The sequence below is a fragment of the Orycteropus afer genome, unplaced genomic scaffold (assembly GCF_000298275.1).
Source record: "Orycteropus afer afer isolate SDZICR_OR568_19922 unplaced genomic scaffold, OryAfe1.0 scaffold00053, whole genome shotgun sequence".
NCBI classification, from domain to species: Eukaryota; Metazoa; Chordata; class Mammalia; order Tubulidentata; family Orycteropodidae; genus Orycteropus; species Orycteropus afer.
Genome location: NW_006921640.1, coordinates 11,862,685 through 11,878,760, shown reverse-complemented (window position 1 = coordinate 11,878,760; position 16,076 = coordinate 11,862,685). Strand labels below are relative to the sequence as shown.

General features: G+C 38.7%; 1 protein-coding gene across 1 annotated transcript in view; it reads left to right on the top strand.

Moving 5' to 3' along the window:
- CDCA2 (cell division cycle associated 2) overlaps window positions 1–16,076 on the top strand; it is a 78,880-nt gene that overhangs the window by 22,784 nt on the left and 40,020 nt on the right. The window contains exons 4-6 of the mRNA XM_007938758.1: window positions 9,411–9,561; window positions 11,010–11,209; window positions 12,990–13,077. Of these exons, the coding sequence (XP_007936949.1) occupies window positions 9,411–9,561; window positions 11,010–11,209; window positions 12,990–13,077 (439 nt within the window). The remainder of the gene's footprint in view (window positions 1–9,410; window positions 9,562–11,009; window positions 11,210–12,989; window positions 13,078–16,076) is intronic.

Below are 16,076 nucleotides of genomic sequence, written 5' to 3'. Positions count from 1 at the left end.
TTTCCTTTCCATATAAAGTTAGTGATTGGTTTTTCCATATCCTTAAAGAATGTTGATAGGATCTGGATTGGGATTGCATTGAATGTATAGATTGCTTTGGGTATAATTGACATTTTCACAATGTTTGATCTTCCTGTCCACGAGCATGGGATGTTCTTCCATTCATGTAGATCTCTTATGGTTTCTTGAAGTCGTTTTTTATAGTGGAAAACTCTTACTTTTTTATGAAGAGATCTGTAGGTCCAAATGCTCCTGATACAGTTTTACTAGTCCTTTTGTTTTGATCCCCACTTTTTTTTTTAAATTTTTATTGTGATTTGGGTGAAAGTTTACAGAGCAAATTCACTTTGCATACAACAGCTCACATACACTTTATCTCATGACATTGACTACAATTTACCACTGTCAACAGCTCCCCTCCTTCTTCCACACCATAGTTACCTCTTCCCTGTGTCTTTCCCTCCCATGCACTCCTGCCCCCCCGAGCTTTCTCCCTGTGCATATGCAGCCTTTTTATTCTCCCATGATTGAGCTCTCCAAGGAGTGTGTCTAGCTAATGTGAACATTCAGCTCACATGCCTATCTTTTGTTTGGCTGACAGCCACAGGACTGGGTTCAGTTCCAGACCTGAAGGGCAACTAGACCAGCAAACCTAGTCCTTTTTTTTTTTTTTCCCCAATGATTTTGAGTTTTGTTCCACATTGTTCTCCCTCTCTATCCAGGATTTCCTACATAGATCCCCCTCTGAGTGGTTGACAGTGGTATCCGAACACCATCTAGTTCTGTTCTCATAGGTGTATCGGCTGAGGATCGCATGGTGTACCAGTCAGTTGGACTAATTATTTCCATGTGTCTTTGGTTTTCTTCATTTTTTTTTTTTTTGCTCTTGACAAGGAGAGACCCATTGTTGCATTTAGATAGCCACTTGCAAGCTTTTAAGATCCCGGTCACTGCTCACCACAGTAGGATGTGGAACATTGTTTTTGTGTAGTATGTTATGACAGTTGAGCCTGATGTCCTCTGCGACTATGGTCCTGAGCACACAGGTCCAACTAATCTCTCCCTCTGGGTAGCTGGCTGTGGCCAAGAAGTGACTATAACCTTGCCCTTTGTCAGCTCTACTATATACCTGGCAATTCTTACAGAACATACAAATACACTTGTAGAAACATTGTCTGCCAGCCCTATGCATGGTCTTGGCACACTCCTCCATGCATAGACATACCTAATCGTTCAGCCTGTCCACCCATCTATCCACCCGTGTGTTAATGTTTGCCTTCACTGACAACACAGTACTCTATGTGCAAAAGGGTTCTTCTTTGTTGTCTGTACCTCCCATGTACCTCTCTATGTCTTCTTCTTCCTCAAAGCCACCATATTGATCGCTCACATTTGGTAAATTGGCCTTCTCTTCACCCAGATCAATATTTGTCTCTACCTAACAGTGTATTCTCCCCTCCCCTCCCACCCTTGGTAACCAACAAAGAAAATTTCCTTCCATATATAAACCTTTCCTTGACTTTTTACAATAACGAACTAATACAATATTTGTTCTTCCATGATTGACTTATTTCACTCAGCATAATGTCCTCCAAGTTCATCCACATTATGTGGTGTTTTGCCAATCCTGTGTTATTCTTTAAGGTTGTGTAGTATTCCATTGTGTGTGTGTATCATAGTTTGGTTATCCATTCTTCTGCTGATTAGCACCTAGGTTGTTTCCATCTTTTTGCTATTGTGAATAGGAGCTCTGGTAGCATAGTGCCTAAGGCACTTGGCTGCTAACCAGAAGGCTGGCGGTTCAAACCCACCAGCCACTCCTCGGAAGGAAGGTTGGGCAATATACTTCGTAGTGATACTGCCTCGGCAACCCAAGGAGGGGTCACTATGAGTCGGGGCTGACTCAATGGCACACAAGAACAACAACACCAACAACAACATATCTGTTCTTGTCCTGTTGAGCCCTACCTTTTAGCCCTACTTAAAAAGTACTTAATGCTTTAAATACTTGAGCCTTTACAGGGGTCCTGCAACAGGTCTAGAAGTCCTTGTGTGATACAAATGGTTAAGTGCTAAACTATAAACCAAAAGGTTGGTGGTTCAAATTCATCCAGAGGTACCTTGGAAGAAAGACCTTGGTATTTTCTTCTGACAGTTCACAGCCATGGCGTACAGATGGTGTACAGATCTACTCTGAAGCACATAGAGTTGCCATGAGTCAGGATTGACTTGCCAGCAGCTGGTAGTAGTAGGTAGCAGCAGGTCTGCTTCTTGTTAGCAAACAACCCTAAGGACCCCTGTAAATTTCAACTTTCTTTAGTCTCCTCGGTCAATTTTTGTTTGTTGACATCCCATATCTGATGTTGGATTTTCTCTTATTTTTTTTCTTAAGGGTAGACATACACAGACACATAAATGCATATCTCATGACTTTGTTGTTGTTGTTATGTGCCGTCAAGTTGGCCCTTACTCGTAGCGACCCCTCTTTGGGTTTCTAAAACAGTATCTCTGTGGAAGTAGATTGCCCAACCTTCCTTCCGAGGAGTGGCTGGTGGGTTTGAACTGCCAGCCTTCTGGTTAGCAGTCAGGTGCTTTAGGCACTACACTACCAGAGTTCCCCACATGACTTTAGTCTCATTAAAAGAATTACTTTAATACATAGTTCTAGTATATGCTATTGTAAAATGAGTGCTTTTTCTTGGATGAATATATTTTATATGTAAATCATATATGTAAGTAAACCATAATTCTTTTTTGTTTAGTAATTCTTTTAATTTTCTAAATTATATTTGCAATGTAAGGAGCTCTATAGTGTAGTAGGTAAGGTATTTGGCTGCTAACCAAAAGGTTGGCAATTTGAACCCACTGGCTGCTCCATAGGAGAAAGATGAGGCAGTCTGCTTCTGTAATGATTTACAGCCTTGGAAATCCTATGACTCGGAATCAACTCCATGGAAGTGAGTTTGGTTAGAGTGAGGTTTATAATGAAGACTACTTTTAGTATAAAAAGTAATACTGTCTTTTTAACTTGAGCAGTTTTTATCAGTACATCAGTGATGTCTTTTGACTTTCTGTGGTGTAGTAAATTACATAGCGTGGCTTTTCTAGCCAGGCAGCTTTGTAAACTCCGTGGTAGAATTTACCATGAGCAACTGAGTAGCTCCTGATTGTTAAAGCTATCCACCTGACGTATTTCTGTTGAGAGTGGCAAGAAGCAATCTTCTGGGAAGTTCTCTCTCAGGTATGTAGAGTACTGATGTTGCGATTGGTTAGTTTGGCCACTCTGCCAGGCTCAAAAGGAGCCCTCCTAGAGGCAGAAGGAGTCTCTCTAGCTGAGTAAGATGTGCTTCTGAGAGAAACACACTCCTAAGAAACACACACGTGCTGAGGGAGAGATGTGAGAGACATGCACTGCTGAGAGAGAGAGAAAGACGCAAACGACATGCGCTGCTGAGAGAGAGACTGCCAGCTGCTAAGTGAGATGGCTCACTGCTAGAGACTGAATGAATTTCTGAACTTGAATTGTAGCCTGTTGCTTCTGTGATAAATCCCATAATCTGTGAGTTCTGTGTGGCCATTGCAGCCAATTACTGAACCCAGCAGAGCAGTGGTGGATGCTGCCGGAGGAGGGTTGGTGTCAGAGTTGGTGAAAAGGCTGGAGGGAGGCAGCATGTCTGGCCTCACAGGAATAGACCTTGGGCTACTGATGGTGACTCTGTCTTCCTCTTGTAGGATTAGGAGGCGGTCAGAAGATGCGGTCTCTGTGCCCCTTTGGCACCTTCTGAGAGGTGCTAGTATTGTAAATACCCTTGCTTGCTCTTGCTCTACTGTTTTGTTCAGCTTCTCATCCTTTTTCTTTATTTGTACAACAAATTCTTTGAATGCATGATTTAAAAAATTTTAGATAGTTAGTCTAATTACTGAACTCTTTTCTAGGTAATACTAATAAACCAAAAAGAACCAAACTCACTGCCACTGAGTCAATTCCGACTCATAGCGACCACCTTTGGGTTTCCAAGGCAGTAAATCTTTATGGAAGTAGATTGCCCAGTCTTCCTCCCATGGAGTGAGTGGCTGGTGGGTTTGAACCATCAACCTTCTGGTTAGCAATCAAATGCCGTGGGCACTACGCAACGAGAGCTCCTTGGTAGTACTAATAGAACATTCAATTTTTTTTTTTTTTTTTTATAAAGTCTAAGATTAATCTATAAACAAATTACTATCAACTCAATTCTGACTCATGGTGACCCCATATGTGCAAGGTAGAACTACACTTCATAGGGTTTTCATGGCTGTGGGCTTTCAGAAGCAGATTGCCAGGCCTTTATTTCAAGATGCTTCTGCATAGGTTTGAACTGTTAGCCTACTGGAGGATAGTAGCTGAGTGCTTAACCAGTTGTGCCACCTAAGTACTCCTAAGAACCTATATGCTTAAATCATTTCTTTCTCTACTTTCCCCCATTGTAGAAAGAAAACACTTAAGAGGAACAATAGATGGGAAATCGTTCTCTATTGTTCCTCTACAAATCTTGTTTTTGTTCTTAAATATTATAACAACCACATAGATGAACTAACATCCTGGCATCTCATTTTCTTAACTTGTTTAGCTCCAGTGATCTTTTTCTCTACCGTACCTCAGCCATCTACCATATGTCCTTTTGCAAGTGTATCAGTTTTCGTATATTTATTTCAACCATCACATTTTTCTTCCTGCATTTCATCCTTCCATTTCACATCAGCAATTCTCTCATATGGAAATCACCTAAGTACTGATCTTACCATGTTTTCACTGTCAATTCCTGACTTTGTGTCCTTTCTTATGTCTTACCTAATGTAGATATCATGGTCTAATAGTAAACAAATTTTCTCATAAGTACTTTTCTAAAAGTTTCTTAAAATTTAGATAAAGATGTTATACTTGCACATAGTTTAAGGAATCAATTAGTACTATAAGGTTTGTTGGGAGCTCTGGTAGCATAGTGGCTAAGGCACTTGACTGCTAATCAGAAGGCTGGTGGTTCAAACCCACCAGCGACTCCTCGGAAAGAAGGTTGGGCAATCTACTTCGATAGTGATACTGCCTCCGAAAGCCCAAGGAGGGGTCACTGTAGTCAGTCCGACTCCATGGCAAGTAACAACAACAAACAAATAAGGTTTGTTTATGAAACATTATCTTGGCACCTGCCTTTCCCCTGATTTCTCTTTTCTCAAGACTTTCATTTTCAAGTCTTGTCCTGGATTCTTTTGGCATTTGTTTCCCTAAGCTTATTCTTTTACCTCTTAATTTTCCTGTGATAGGCGTTAGTTATTGACTTTCCACTATATGGAAAATAAAGAATTAGCTCTTTTTTTTTTCCTCATACCTTTTATCATGAATACACACATACAATCTTATCCTCTATAATTTCCCAAAAGATTGATTACTTCAGTATTCAGATGTTTACATTATTCTGACCACGTGTGTTATTCTGAGCTGATTTTTCTTTTGTAATTATCTTATCTTCCTTTATTGCATAATCTTTTTTTTTTTTTTTCTCTTGGGTCATTTTCATTAGCATAAACAAATGCTAATGTCTTTCTTTAAAAAAAATTCTTCCTAGACTTTCCTGTTACTCCCTTCAGCCACTATTCCCATTCCTTTGCCTTTCCATCTCAGTGAAGTTCCTTGAACCACTTGTCTGTACTGGCACATTCCACTTCCTTACCTTCCACCCTCTCCATTACTGCTAGCCACTCCAATTGGACTTTTATTTCTATTACACCATTGAGAAGACTCTTGTCACACTGATCACAAATGGCCTATATCTTGCTAAATCCAAAAAATTAAATCTAAATTTTAATTTTACTCAACTTTTCAGCAGTTTTTGATAGACTTGCATCCTCCTTGAAACATACCTATCTAACCTGATTTTCTCCTTATGTCACTGATAATTCCTGTTTTGTTTTATTTGCTGATTCTTCCCCTTCCAATTTCCCCTCAATAAAGCTGGAGTATTCCATGGTTCTCTTTTGTCCCCTTATCTTTGCTTTCCTTAGGCAATCTAATCCTTTCTCGTGGCTTTGAACATCATCTGTGGAGGAATGACTCCAAAACACCTATCTTTTGCCTGAAGCTTCCCAGAGCTCCAGAGTTAGCTATCTAGTTGTCCATTCAACCTCTCTACTTCAGTGTTATAATAAGCATTTCAAGCATAATGTGACCAAAAAAAATAAAAGAAAAGAAACAAAACTATGGGTATCCATTCCCCACCAAAACCTCTTCTCTACTTCCCCATCTCAGTAAATGCCACCATCATCCAGTTGCCCAGGCCAAATACCAGTATTCTTTGACTCCCTTCTTCCTCATATCCCACATCCAACCCATCAGTACCTTTTGGCTACATTCAAGAACCTATCCTAGAGCTCTGGTAACACAATATCTAAGGCATCTCACTGCTAACCAGAAAGGTTGATGGTTCCAATCCACTAGCCACTGTGCAGAAGCAGGACTGGGCAATCTACTTCCATAAAGATTTACCACTTGAGAAATCCAGTGGGGGTCTCTATGAGTTGGAATCGACTCAACGGCAGTGGGTTTGTTTGTTTTTTAATCCTATTCCTCACATCTCCACAGCTTCACAGCTGTAGAGCTCTTCTGTCTGCCTGGTTCTGCCTGGATCACCAGCTGCCTCTAAAATCAGATTTTAACTGATTTTCCTCCATATGATACCTTACCAGGGGGTAACTTTTTTTTTTTTTTTTTCTTTTGCCTGTTGTAATTTTTTAAAAACTAGAAATGGGAGGTAATAGTTATAATTTATATTTTCACAAGTTAGATTATAGCATTTCAAATAAAAGGAAGTATAAATTCTACCTCAATATATTGTTGTTCTGCGTAATTTCTTACTTTTTGAACATGAAGCACACGGTCTTTAGCATTTCAGTATCTACTGGGCAGAGCATTTTATTTGTTATTGTTGTTGTTGTTATGTGCCGTCAAGTCGGCCCCGACTCATAGCGACCCGTCCTTGGGTTTCCGAGGCAGTATCACTACGGAAGTAGGATTGCCCAACCTTCCTTCCGAGGACTGGCCAGTGGGTTTGAACCGCCAGCCTTCTGGTTAGCAGTCAGGTGCTTTAGCCACTATGCTACCAGAGCTCCTTATTTGTTATTACACATATTAAATTTATCAGAAGCTCCAAATAAGTAGAAATATGTTTGTGATCCAGATAATAAAGGATGACCTAACTGGTCATCTTACTTTTCTCTTTGTCTAATTTATCTCCCATTCCACAGAGCAGTCACAGTGATATCTCTAGATAATAAAGTAGATTGTTCACTTGACTTCTTGTTTTTCCTTGAATTAAATCTAAACCTATTTCTGAAGCTCACACTGCTCTCCCAGAACCGAGCCCTGCCCTCCCGTAGCCTCATCTCCCTGTCTCCTTCCATTCTCTAAGTGTGCCGAACTTCTTTCTGCCTCCATCCTATTTCCATCTCAGGGCTCTTGCTCTTGTTCCGCGTTGTTCTTGCAGAATGCCTCCCTCCTCCAGTATGGTCTCTTAACTGCCACTTGTTCATCATTTTCTCTTCAACTATTAACTTCAGATTGAGCTTTGTCCTGACTCTAGCTAAAGCAGCACTTTTAGTGACTCAGCCACGTTACTCAGTAACATCTCTTGTACCTGAAACACCTATTAATATGTTCTCAGATTTTCACTGTAGAATGTAATCTCCTTCCTTTTCTTGCCCCAACCCCCGCTTCCCTGGTATCATCAACCCCTAAAATTTGCTGGTATGTCGAATGATTGTTGTTGACTGACAATTCGTTCATAGGCTCTTTGAAACAGAGCATTAAAAAAGCGCTTTAAATGTTTGCTGTACTTTGTGTATGTGTATCACTCTCTTTCTTCATCAGGGAATAAAGGAAAAACAGTTTTGATAAGGGGATCTTAAATTTTATTTTAAGCAGCATTTCAAAGTACTCACATTCCTAGGACATCAGACCTACCCCTATTCTGTTCAAATATGAGTATAAAAAAACGTATTCAAGGTAAATTGTGTCAATTTAGGATAAGAGTTGACCATTAGCCTTTTATAAATATTATTTGCCATTATGTCTTAAAGGTTTACATCATCAACCATATTTGAGTTTAAAATGTTCTATTATTATGTAACAGAGTTTGCTTTATGAATGTACATAATCACATTTGTGAATAGGTCATCAAGCATGGCTTCAAGATTTTAACTGATTTTCCTCCATATGATATCTTAGCAGGAGGTAACTTTTGTTTTTTTGCTTTTGCCTGTTGATGTAATTTTTTAAAAATAGAGTGGAAGCTCTAAATAAGTAGAAATATGTTTGTGGTCCAGATAATAAAGGAGAAAAATGCTGGATAGGGGACTTAATCAGAAATTATTTTATAGGCAAGCACAACTCTTAATTTATATTATTTGCATTTTTCTGGCACTTCTGTCTTTGCTAGTATAAATTGTATTTCCCAATCTTTCTTTCCGCAGAGCTTAGACTACCTGATTACTTGGCTTTGTATTTTAAGTGAACAATTGGTTTTTGGCCCTAAGGAAGTTCCCCGTGTGCCATGAAATCAGGAGAGTTTAGTTGGAGAGCCAAAGTGGAGAGGGTAATGTAAGAGTGCTAGCTAGCCAGGCTACTATGAAACTTCTGTCTTTTGTTCTGGTCTCCTGAGAAAGAATGCTTGTATGGACTAGAGATGAGTAATGAGAGTAGCTTGGATTCAACTAGGTGTGCTGAGATTTACAAGGGACAAAGGCATTACACAAATGACTTCATTGGATGCTTTTAGTACAACTCTTGGTAAAATTTTAAAGAGGCAAGTTCCTTGTCCTGCCCCTTCTTTCTTGTCTCCTTCAGGATGCAGTGCTTTCTTATGCTCTGCATATAGTCTCTTGGGCTGGCCTTTCTCATGCGTTGTTTGCGGTCAACTTTTTTCCCTTTCGAATTTGATTTGCTGAGGTTGTCTCTGGTAATTGACTTTAAGATATGAAAGAGAATCCTTAAAGCCCCAGGAAGAATTTAAGAGTTGGCCCCAAAATAATCAGAAATGTGTTTTGGCTAGGTACCTTTTTTAATGCATTTTCCACCTAATTCAGACTTAGTATGATCTGTGGAATCATTAGTATCAATATTAACCAGTAGATAGCTGTGCATCTGTATATACCACTCAGCTATTCCTCTTTGGTCAGGTTTTGCTGAGATGATAGCACACCAAATAATCAAACTGAAAATGAGTAATTCAAAGGAGAAGAAGCTCTCCTATACTAATTTATTACCCCTGATCTTCAAAAAGCCTTTGTGTAGTTAGTTTGGGATTCAGTGGTTACAGGCCTAGAGTATAGAAACTATGTTTTACTTGATTTTTAATACCCTCTATGTCTGTGTACTTTAACAGGGCAGCCCTGTACTGTATCGAAATGTTAATTCATTAAGAGAGCGAATATCTGCCTTCCAGTCTGCTTTTCACTCCATAAAGGAAAATGAGAAAATGGCTGACTGTCCGGAATTCTCAGAGGAAGAGAGAGCGTTTGAGACTACAGACTTCAGTGAGTAGAAAGCATTCAGTTGATTTTGACTTCAGTATTTATGCAGATAAACTCCTAAGATAAGATAGAAAAAAGATTTAATTCTACACTGTCGTCAAACTGAGGTTGCAGAACAGAGGTTGCAAATTTGTTGTACAATTTATTTTTCAATGGAGCCTCACATTTAAAATTTTGGATGTTTCACCACAAAAATAATGGATTGCTGGTTTCTCCTGAGAAAACCTGATATCTGGCATTCCTGAGCTAGCATTCCCATGTGGTCACAATTAAGGTTTGAATTTTCAAATGTCAGAGCTGATTATGTCATTTAAGTTTCAGAATAGAGCATGTGGCAAATTTGAATTTACAACCCTTAATTTTTAGAGGATTATTTTTACGTTTGGCCAAGCACGTGTGTGAAAACCAAATACCCATTCCTGATATTATAAATGAATATATCCTATCTGAATTTTAATCATGTGTCAAATTTTTTATCATAATCATTAGATTATAGCTCTTTTTTTCTAATAGCCACTTTTGATTTTTGAATCACAAAGCATTTCAAACATTAGAATTAAAGTTTTAGTGTAACTATAATCATCACAATGATTCCTCTAATTGTTGTTGTTGTTATGTGCCGTCAAGTCAGACCTGACTCGTAGTGACCCCTCCTTGGGTTTCCGAGGTGGTATCATTACAGAAGTAGATTGCCCAACCTTCTTTCCGAGCTCTGATACTTACTTTAAACTCTTAAAATTCCAAAGGGATGATGAGAGATTCCAAATGATTTTATTTTGACTTTTTGATGCCATCTTCAGATACATTTTTCAAACCTATTTGTGTTCAGTGCTTTGTTAGTCAAGACAAATCAGATTCACCACCTCTAGAGTATAGTGCCCATTCAGATATACTAATTTATAGTTGTAGTTTATAATGTACCTGTTTTTCAATTTTTACCTGGGTTTTAAAATACTGTATTTACATCATTATTGTAATTCTGCAGAGAATTAAGTTCTTTTCTTGTGTAGGAAGAACTAAAGGCCCATTGTGGTTGTATTTTTCATAAAATCATATATCATCGAAGCAGAGTAAGTAGGAGAACATAACCACATCCTTTAAAATGTTTAAAACAGAAAGTGTTGATCTAAATGTAAAAATGCAGTGATAAATCCATATGAGTAGTGCAAATATTTTTCAATCTATTTTGTACATTTTAGGGTCTGAAAAATTAAATCTATTTAATAATTTTTTATTATCTTTCAAGTACCTGAAGTAATCACATTCTCTTGATTTTTAGTGGAATTTTATTTTTGAATATAAAAATTACTAGATTTTTGTTTTCATTTATAAAGTATTTAAAGCCAAGACTAAATTGTCCTAAATTATAATGTATAAAACTTACAAGTGATGTTATAAAAAAAACACAGTTAAGCCCATGTTATTTTGTTTCTTATATGTAATCAAAAAAGATTTTAGAGAATGGCAACAGACTGGATTCTCTGTGAAGTTATCATCCAAACGTCGGAGAATATCCTATCAGAGCAACTCTAATGAAAATCTGATTGATGCTGGAAAAAAGGGAATTAATCTCCAGTTAGTCAGCACTGATACTTTCCCCGGTACAGACAGAACATGCACTGTTCAAACGTCACCTGTAGATCTTTCTGAGGTAATTCACTTACTTAAAACATTGGTTTTCTACTTTGGCAGTTTTGAAACTGTATAAGCCCATTTTCAGTTATACTCCCTTGTTCTGCCATACTATTTGTAGGTGGTGTTTTAAGTTATATATGTGTTTGTATTTATTTTTCCTGCATTTGAATGTTTTTGGTTGGTTTATTGGTTATTAGACACAGTTTTGATATGTTATGAAAAGATTAAGACTTTATGATCTTTTGTATGCTAGGTTTGTTCTAGATGCTGATGGTCTGACAGTGAATAAATCATAGTTCTGTCATTGAGGAGCTTTTTGTCTGTCTGGGAGGCAGGCATGCAAGCATAATATTTAAGTGTAGTTGGTAAATGAGGAGATAATGTATGGCATGTACGCCTCAGGTCTGTGGGTGTTGCCTAGTACCTGTTATAATACTGGCTAAGAAACAGGTGCTATTTAGTGATTCCTCATTTGCTCTGCTTATTTCTTTCAAGTGACGTTAGGGACTTTTTTGCTTATAGCTACCTAAAACCTGTCTAGATTACCAAAAATGATAACCAATACAAATTTTACAGAATTTTGGGGAAAATAAATACGATTGAAGATCCTGGGCAGTCACTAAAATGTAAATGGAAGCTGATTCTCTGTGACTGACTTTTCCTGCATCATTGTCTTGGTTCTGGTTTGATAGAATAGCTTCCCATTTCTAAAGTAGTGAGAGGACACACTTAATGCCATAAAAAGTTGGAACTTTTTTTCCCTTACTTTCTCTGTTACAGAGATCCAGTGCATCTCATATTGATTTTATTTGAACTGGCGTAACAAATGTTTGATAGTCATTAAAGATTCTTTGGAGTCAGATAGATTTCATTTTCATCTCAGAGTGGCTTATGATTCTGCTCCCTCTACTTTATTCAAAATAATACAAAATCATCTTCTAACAAAAGCAATAGTATTGGTTCTTATTGGTACTTTGATTAATTTTTTGGACATAAGCCATGAATTAGAACTGATTTCTAAAGATTAATGTTTCAGTTACCCTGTTCCACATGTATGACATAGTTAAGTTCTAGAGGCCAGGTTGTTATGAGAAAATCAGCATTATGTGAAAATGGAGAATGACCACATCAGGTCACAAAATGAGGATGACTGTATCATTACCTGACTGCCAGATTACATCATTACATAACTGCCAAACCAGACTCATGGCCCAGCCAAGTTGGCACATAACCTTAACCATCACTGCCAGCGTTATTCTTGCCTCATACTTTGGCGTTTGTTACTGCCAGATGTATGTCATTAATGCACACAATAGTTGGATAGTAGATTTTTTACTTTGGTTGTCATGCCAAAATGTGAAATGTATAACAAGATAGTGGATAAATGAGGAGTAGTTGTAATTTTTTCTACTGTAGTTACTGATATCGTTTGTTATTTGATTAGTAGTTATATACTATTTTTTCTTAATTGACAATTTCATCTTTATAGGATTATAGTTAACACAGTTTTCTAGACTTTAAATAGTAAGGCAATAAAAATATGTCCTTTAAACTTTCCTGGGGAGCTGAGAATTGCTTTTTGTAGGATATTTGGGCTGCAATTATAATAAATGCTCTCGATAGATTTCTGCATATTTTTATAATAGCTAGATAATGGAAGTGATAGATTTAGCACCAGGATTTTTTTTTTTTTTTTAATTTTTTTCAAGTAATCATCCTTACTCAAATCTTATAATGGTATTGGTTATAACTAATACAGTGTCATACAATTTAATCTTTAATTTTTTTTCCCCAAGAAATCTTCTTCTGGACCTGGTTTAACACAGGCTGGATGTTTAGTTGAAGAGTCTGTTCTACCTTCAGATCTCACAGAGGCTTCAAGTGGTAAATATTTAAACTTTCCTTAGTAAATATACTGGTTCACCCATGAGAACATTCATTCAGTAGACGTTTACAGTTGTGTACCTATATGCTAGAGGAGTCAGCAGCAGGGGTCCAGGTGAGGGGAGGGAACCAAGGCCATGCCCCACAAGTGGCAAAGCGGGAAAGTGGGGGGAAAGGAGAGGAAAAAGGCCAGGGGGACGGGACAGAACAAGGAGTCAGTGGCAGGGGTCCAGGTGAGGGGAGGGAACCCAGGCCACACCCCACAAGTGGAAAGGCAGGAAAGGAGAGTAAAAGGCCAGGGGGACTGGGACAGAGTGAGGGGGCAGCAGCAGGGATGCAAGTGGGAAAACGGGAAATTGAATGAATCTTAGTGAGGAAGTCTGCAGTCTGAAATTGACCAAATATACAATCAGGATGTGTTAATTATCACTGGTGACTGGAATGCAAAAGATAGAAACAAAGAATCACCAGTAGTTGGAAAATTTGGCCTTGGTGACAGAAATAATGTTGGAAATCACATGGTAGAATATTGCAAGACCAATGACTTATTCATTGCAAATACCTTTTTTCAACAACACAAACAGCAGCTGTACACCTAGACTTTGCCAGATGGAGCATACAGAAATCAGATTGACTACATCTGTGGCAAGAGGTGATGGAAAAGCTCAGTATCTTCAGCCAAAACCGGGCCAGGAGCTAATTGTACAACAGCCATCAATTGCTCATATGCAAGTTCAACACAATTTAAACAAGTCCACAGGAGCCAAAATAGGATCTTGAATATATCCCTCCTGAATTTAGAAATCATCTAAGGAATAGCTTTGATGCATTGATCACCAGTGACCCAAAACCAGAAGAATTGTGGGATGACATGAAAAGCATCGTACATGAAGAAAGCAAGGGGTCACTAAAAAGATGAGGAAAGAAGAGAAGACCAAAATGGATGACAGAAGCAACTCTGAAACTTGCCCTTGAGCGGAGAGTAGCTAAAGCCAATGGAAGAAATGACAAGATAAAAGAGTTAAACAGATTTCAAAGAGCAGCTTGAGCAGACAAAACCAATTACTGTAATGAAATGTGCAAAGACCTGGAGATTGAAAACCAAAAGTGAAGAACATTCTCAGCATTTCTCAAGCTGAAAGAATTGAAGAAAAAATGTAAGCCTCGAGTTGCAATATTGAAAGATTCTATGGGCAAAATATTAAATGATGCCGGAAACATCAAAAGATGATGGAAGGAATATGCAGTCACTGTACCAAAAAAGAACTGGTCGATCTTCATCCATTTTAGGAGGTGGCATATGATCAAGAACCAGTAGTACCAAAAGAGGAAGTCGGAGCTTCACTGAAGGAATTGGCAAAGAACAAGGCTCCAGGAATTGACGGAATACTCATTCGGGTGTTTCAACAAATGGGTACCCCGCTGGAGGCACTCACTCAGTTATGCTAAGAGATTTGGAAGACAGCTACCTGGCCAACTGACTGGAAGAGATCCATATTTGTACCCATTCCAAAAAAAGGTGATTCCCACAGAAGGTGGAAATTATCGAATGATATCATTAATATCACACACAAGTAAGATCTTACTGAAGATAATTCAAAAACGATTGCAGCAGTATATTGAAAGAGAACTTCCAGAGGTTCAAGCTGGATTCAGAAAAGGACATGGAACAAGGGATATCATAGCTGCTGTCAGATGGATCGTGGCTCAAGGCAAAGAATACCAAAAAGATGTTTACTTTGACTATGCAAAGGCATTTGATAGTGTGGATCATAATAAATTGTGGATAACATTGAGAAGAATGGGAATTCTAGAACACTTAATTGTTCTCATGGGGAACCTGTACTTAGACCAGGAGGTTGTAGTTTAAACAGAACAAGGGAAGTGCATCAGGGTTGTATCCTTTCTCCATACTTACTTGACCTATATGCTGAGCAAATAATCCGAGAAACTGGTCTATATGAAGAAGAACCTGGCATCAAAATTGGAGAAGGAATCATTAACAACCTGCGATATGCTGACGACACAACTTTGCTTGCTGAAAGTGAGGATGATTTGAGGCAGTTACTGATGAAGATTGAAGAATATAGTCTGCAGTGTGAATTACATCTCAATATAAAGAAAACAAAAATCCTTACAACTGGACCTCTAAGTAGCATCATCATAAATGGAGAAAAGATTGAAGTCGTCAAAGAATTCACATTGCTTGGTTCTACAATCGACACCAGTGGAAGCAGCAGTCAGGACATTAGATGACGTATATTGTTGTTATGTGCCATGGAGTCGGACCCTACTCATATCGACCCCTCCTTGGGTTTCTGAGGTGGTATCACTATGGAGGTAGATTGCCCATCCTTCCTTCCAAGGAGTGGCTGGTGGGTATGAACCATCAGCCCTCTGGTTAGCAGTTAAGTGCCTTAGGCACTATGCTACCAGAGCTCCTAGCTATGTATAGCACTGGGCAAGTTGGCTGCAAGGGACCTCTTTCAAGTGCTGAGAAGCAAAGATACGTCTTTGAGGACTAAGGTATGCATGACACAAGCCATGATATTTTCATTCCCCTCATATGCATGTGAGAGCTGGACAGTGATTAAGGAAGACCGAAGAAGAGTTGATGCTTTTGAGTTGTGGTGCTGGAGAAGAATGCTGAAAGTACCACAGACTGCTAAAAGAACTAACAGATCTGTCCTGGAGGAAGTACAGTCGAAATGCTCCTTGGAAGTGAGAATGGCCAGACTTTGTCTCACCTATTTGGTCATGTCAGAAGGGACCATTCCCTGGAGAAGGATGTCGTGCTTGGTAAGGTGGAGGGTCAACGAAAGAGGGGAAGGCCTTCAACGAGATGGATTGACACGGTGGCTGTGATGATGGGCTCAAGTATAGCAAAGATCATGGAGCTGGTGTGGGATCGAGTGGTGTTTCGTTCTGCTCTGCTTAGCGCACAGGGTCTCTGTGAGTCGGAAATGGCTCGATGGCACCTAACAACAACAACACCCTAT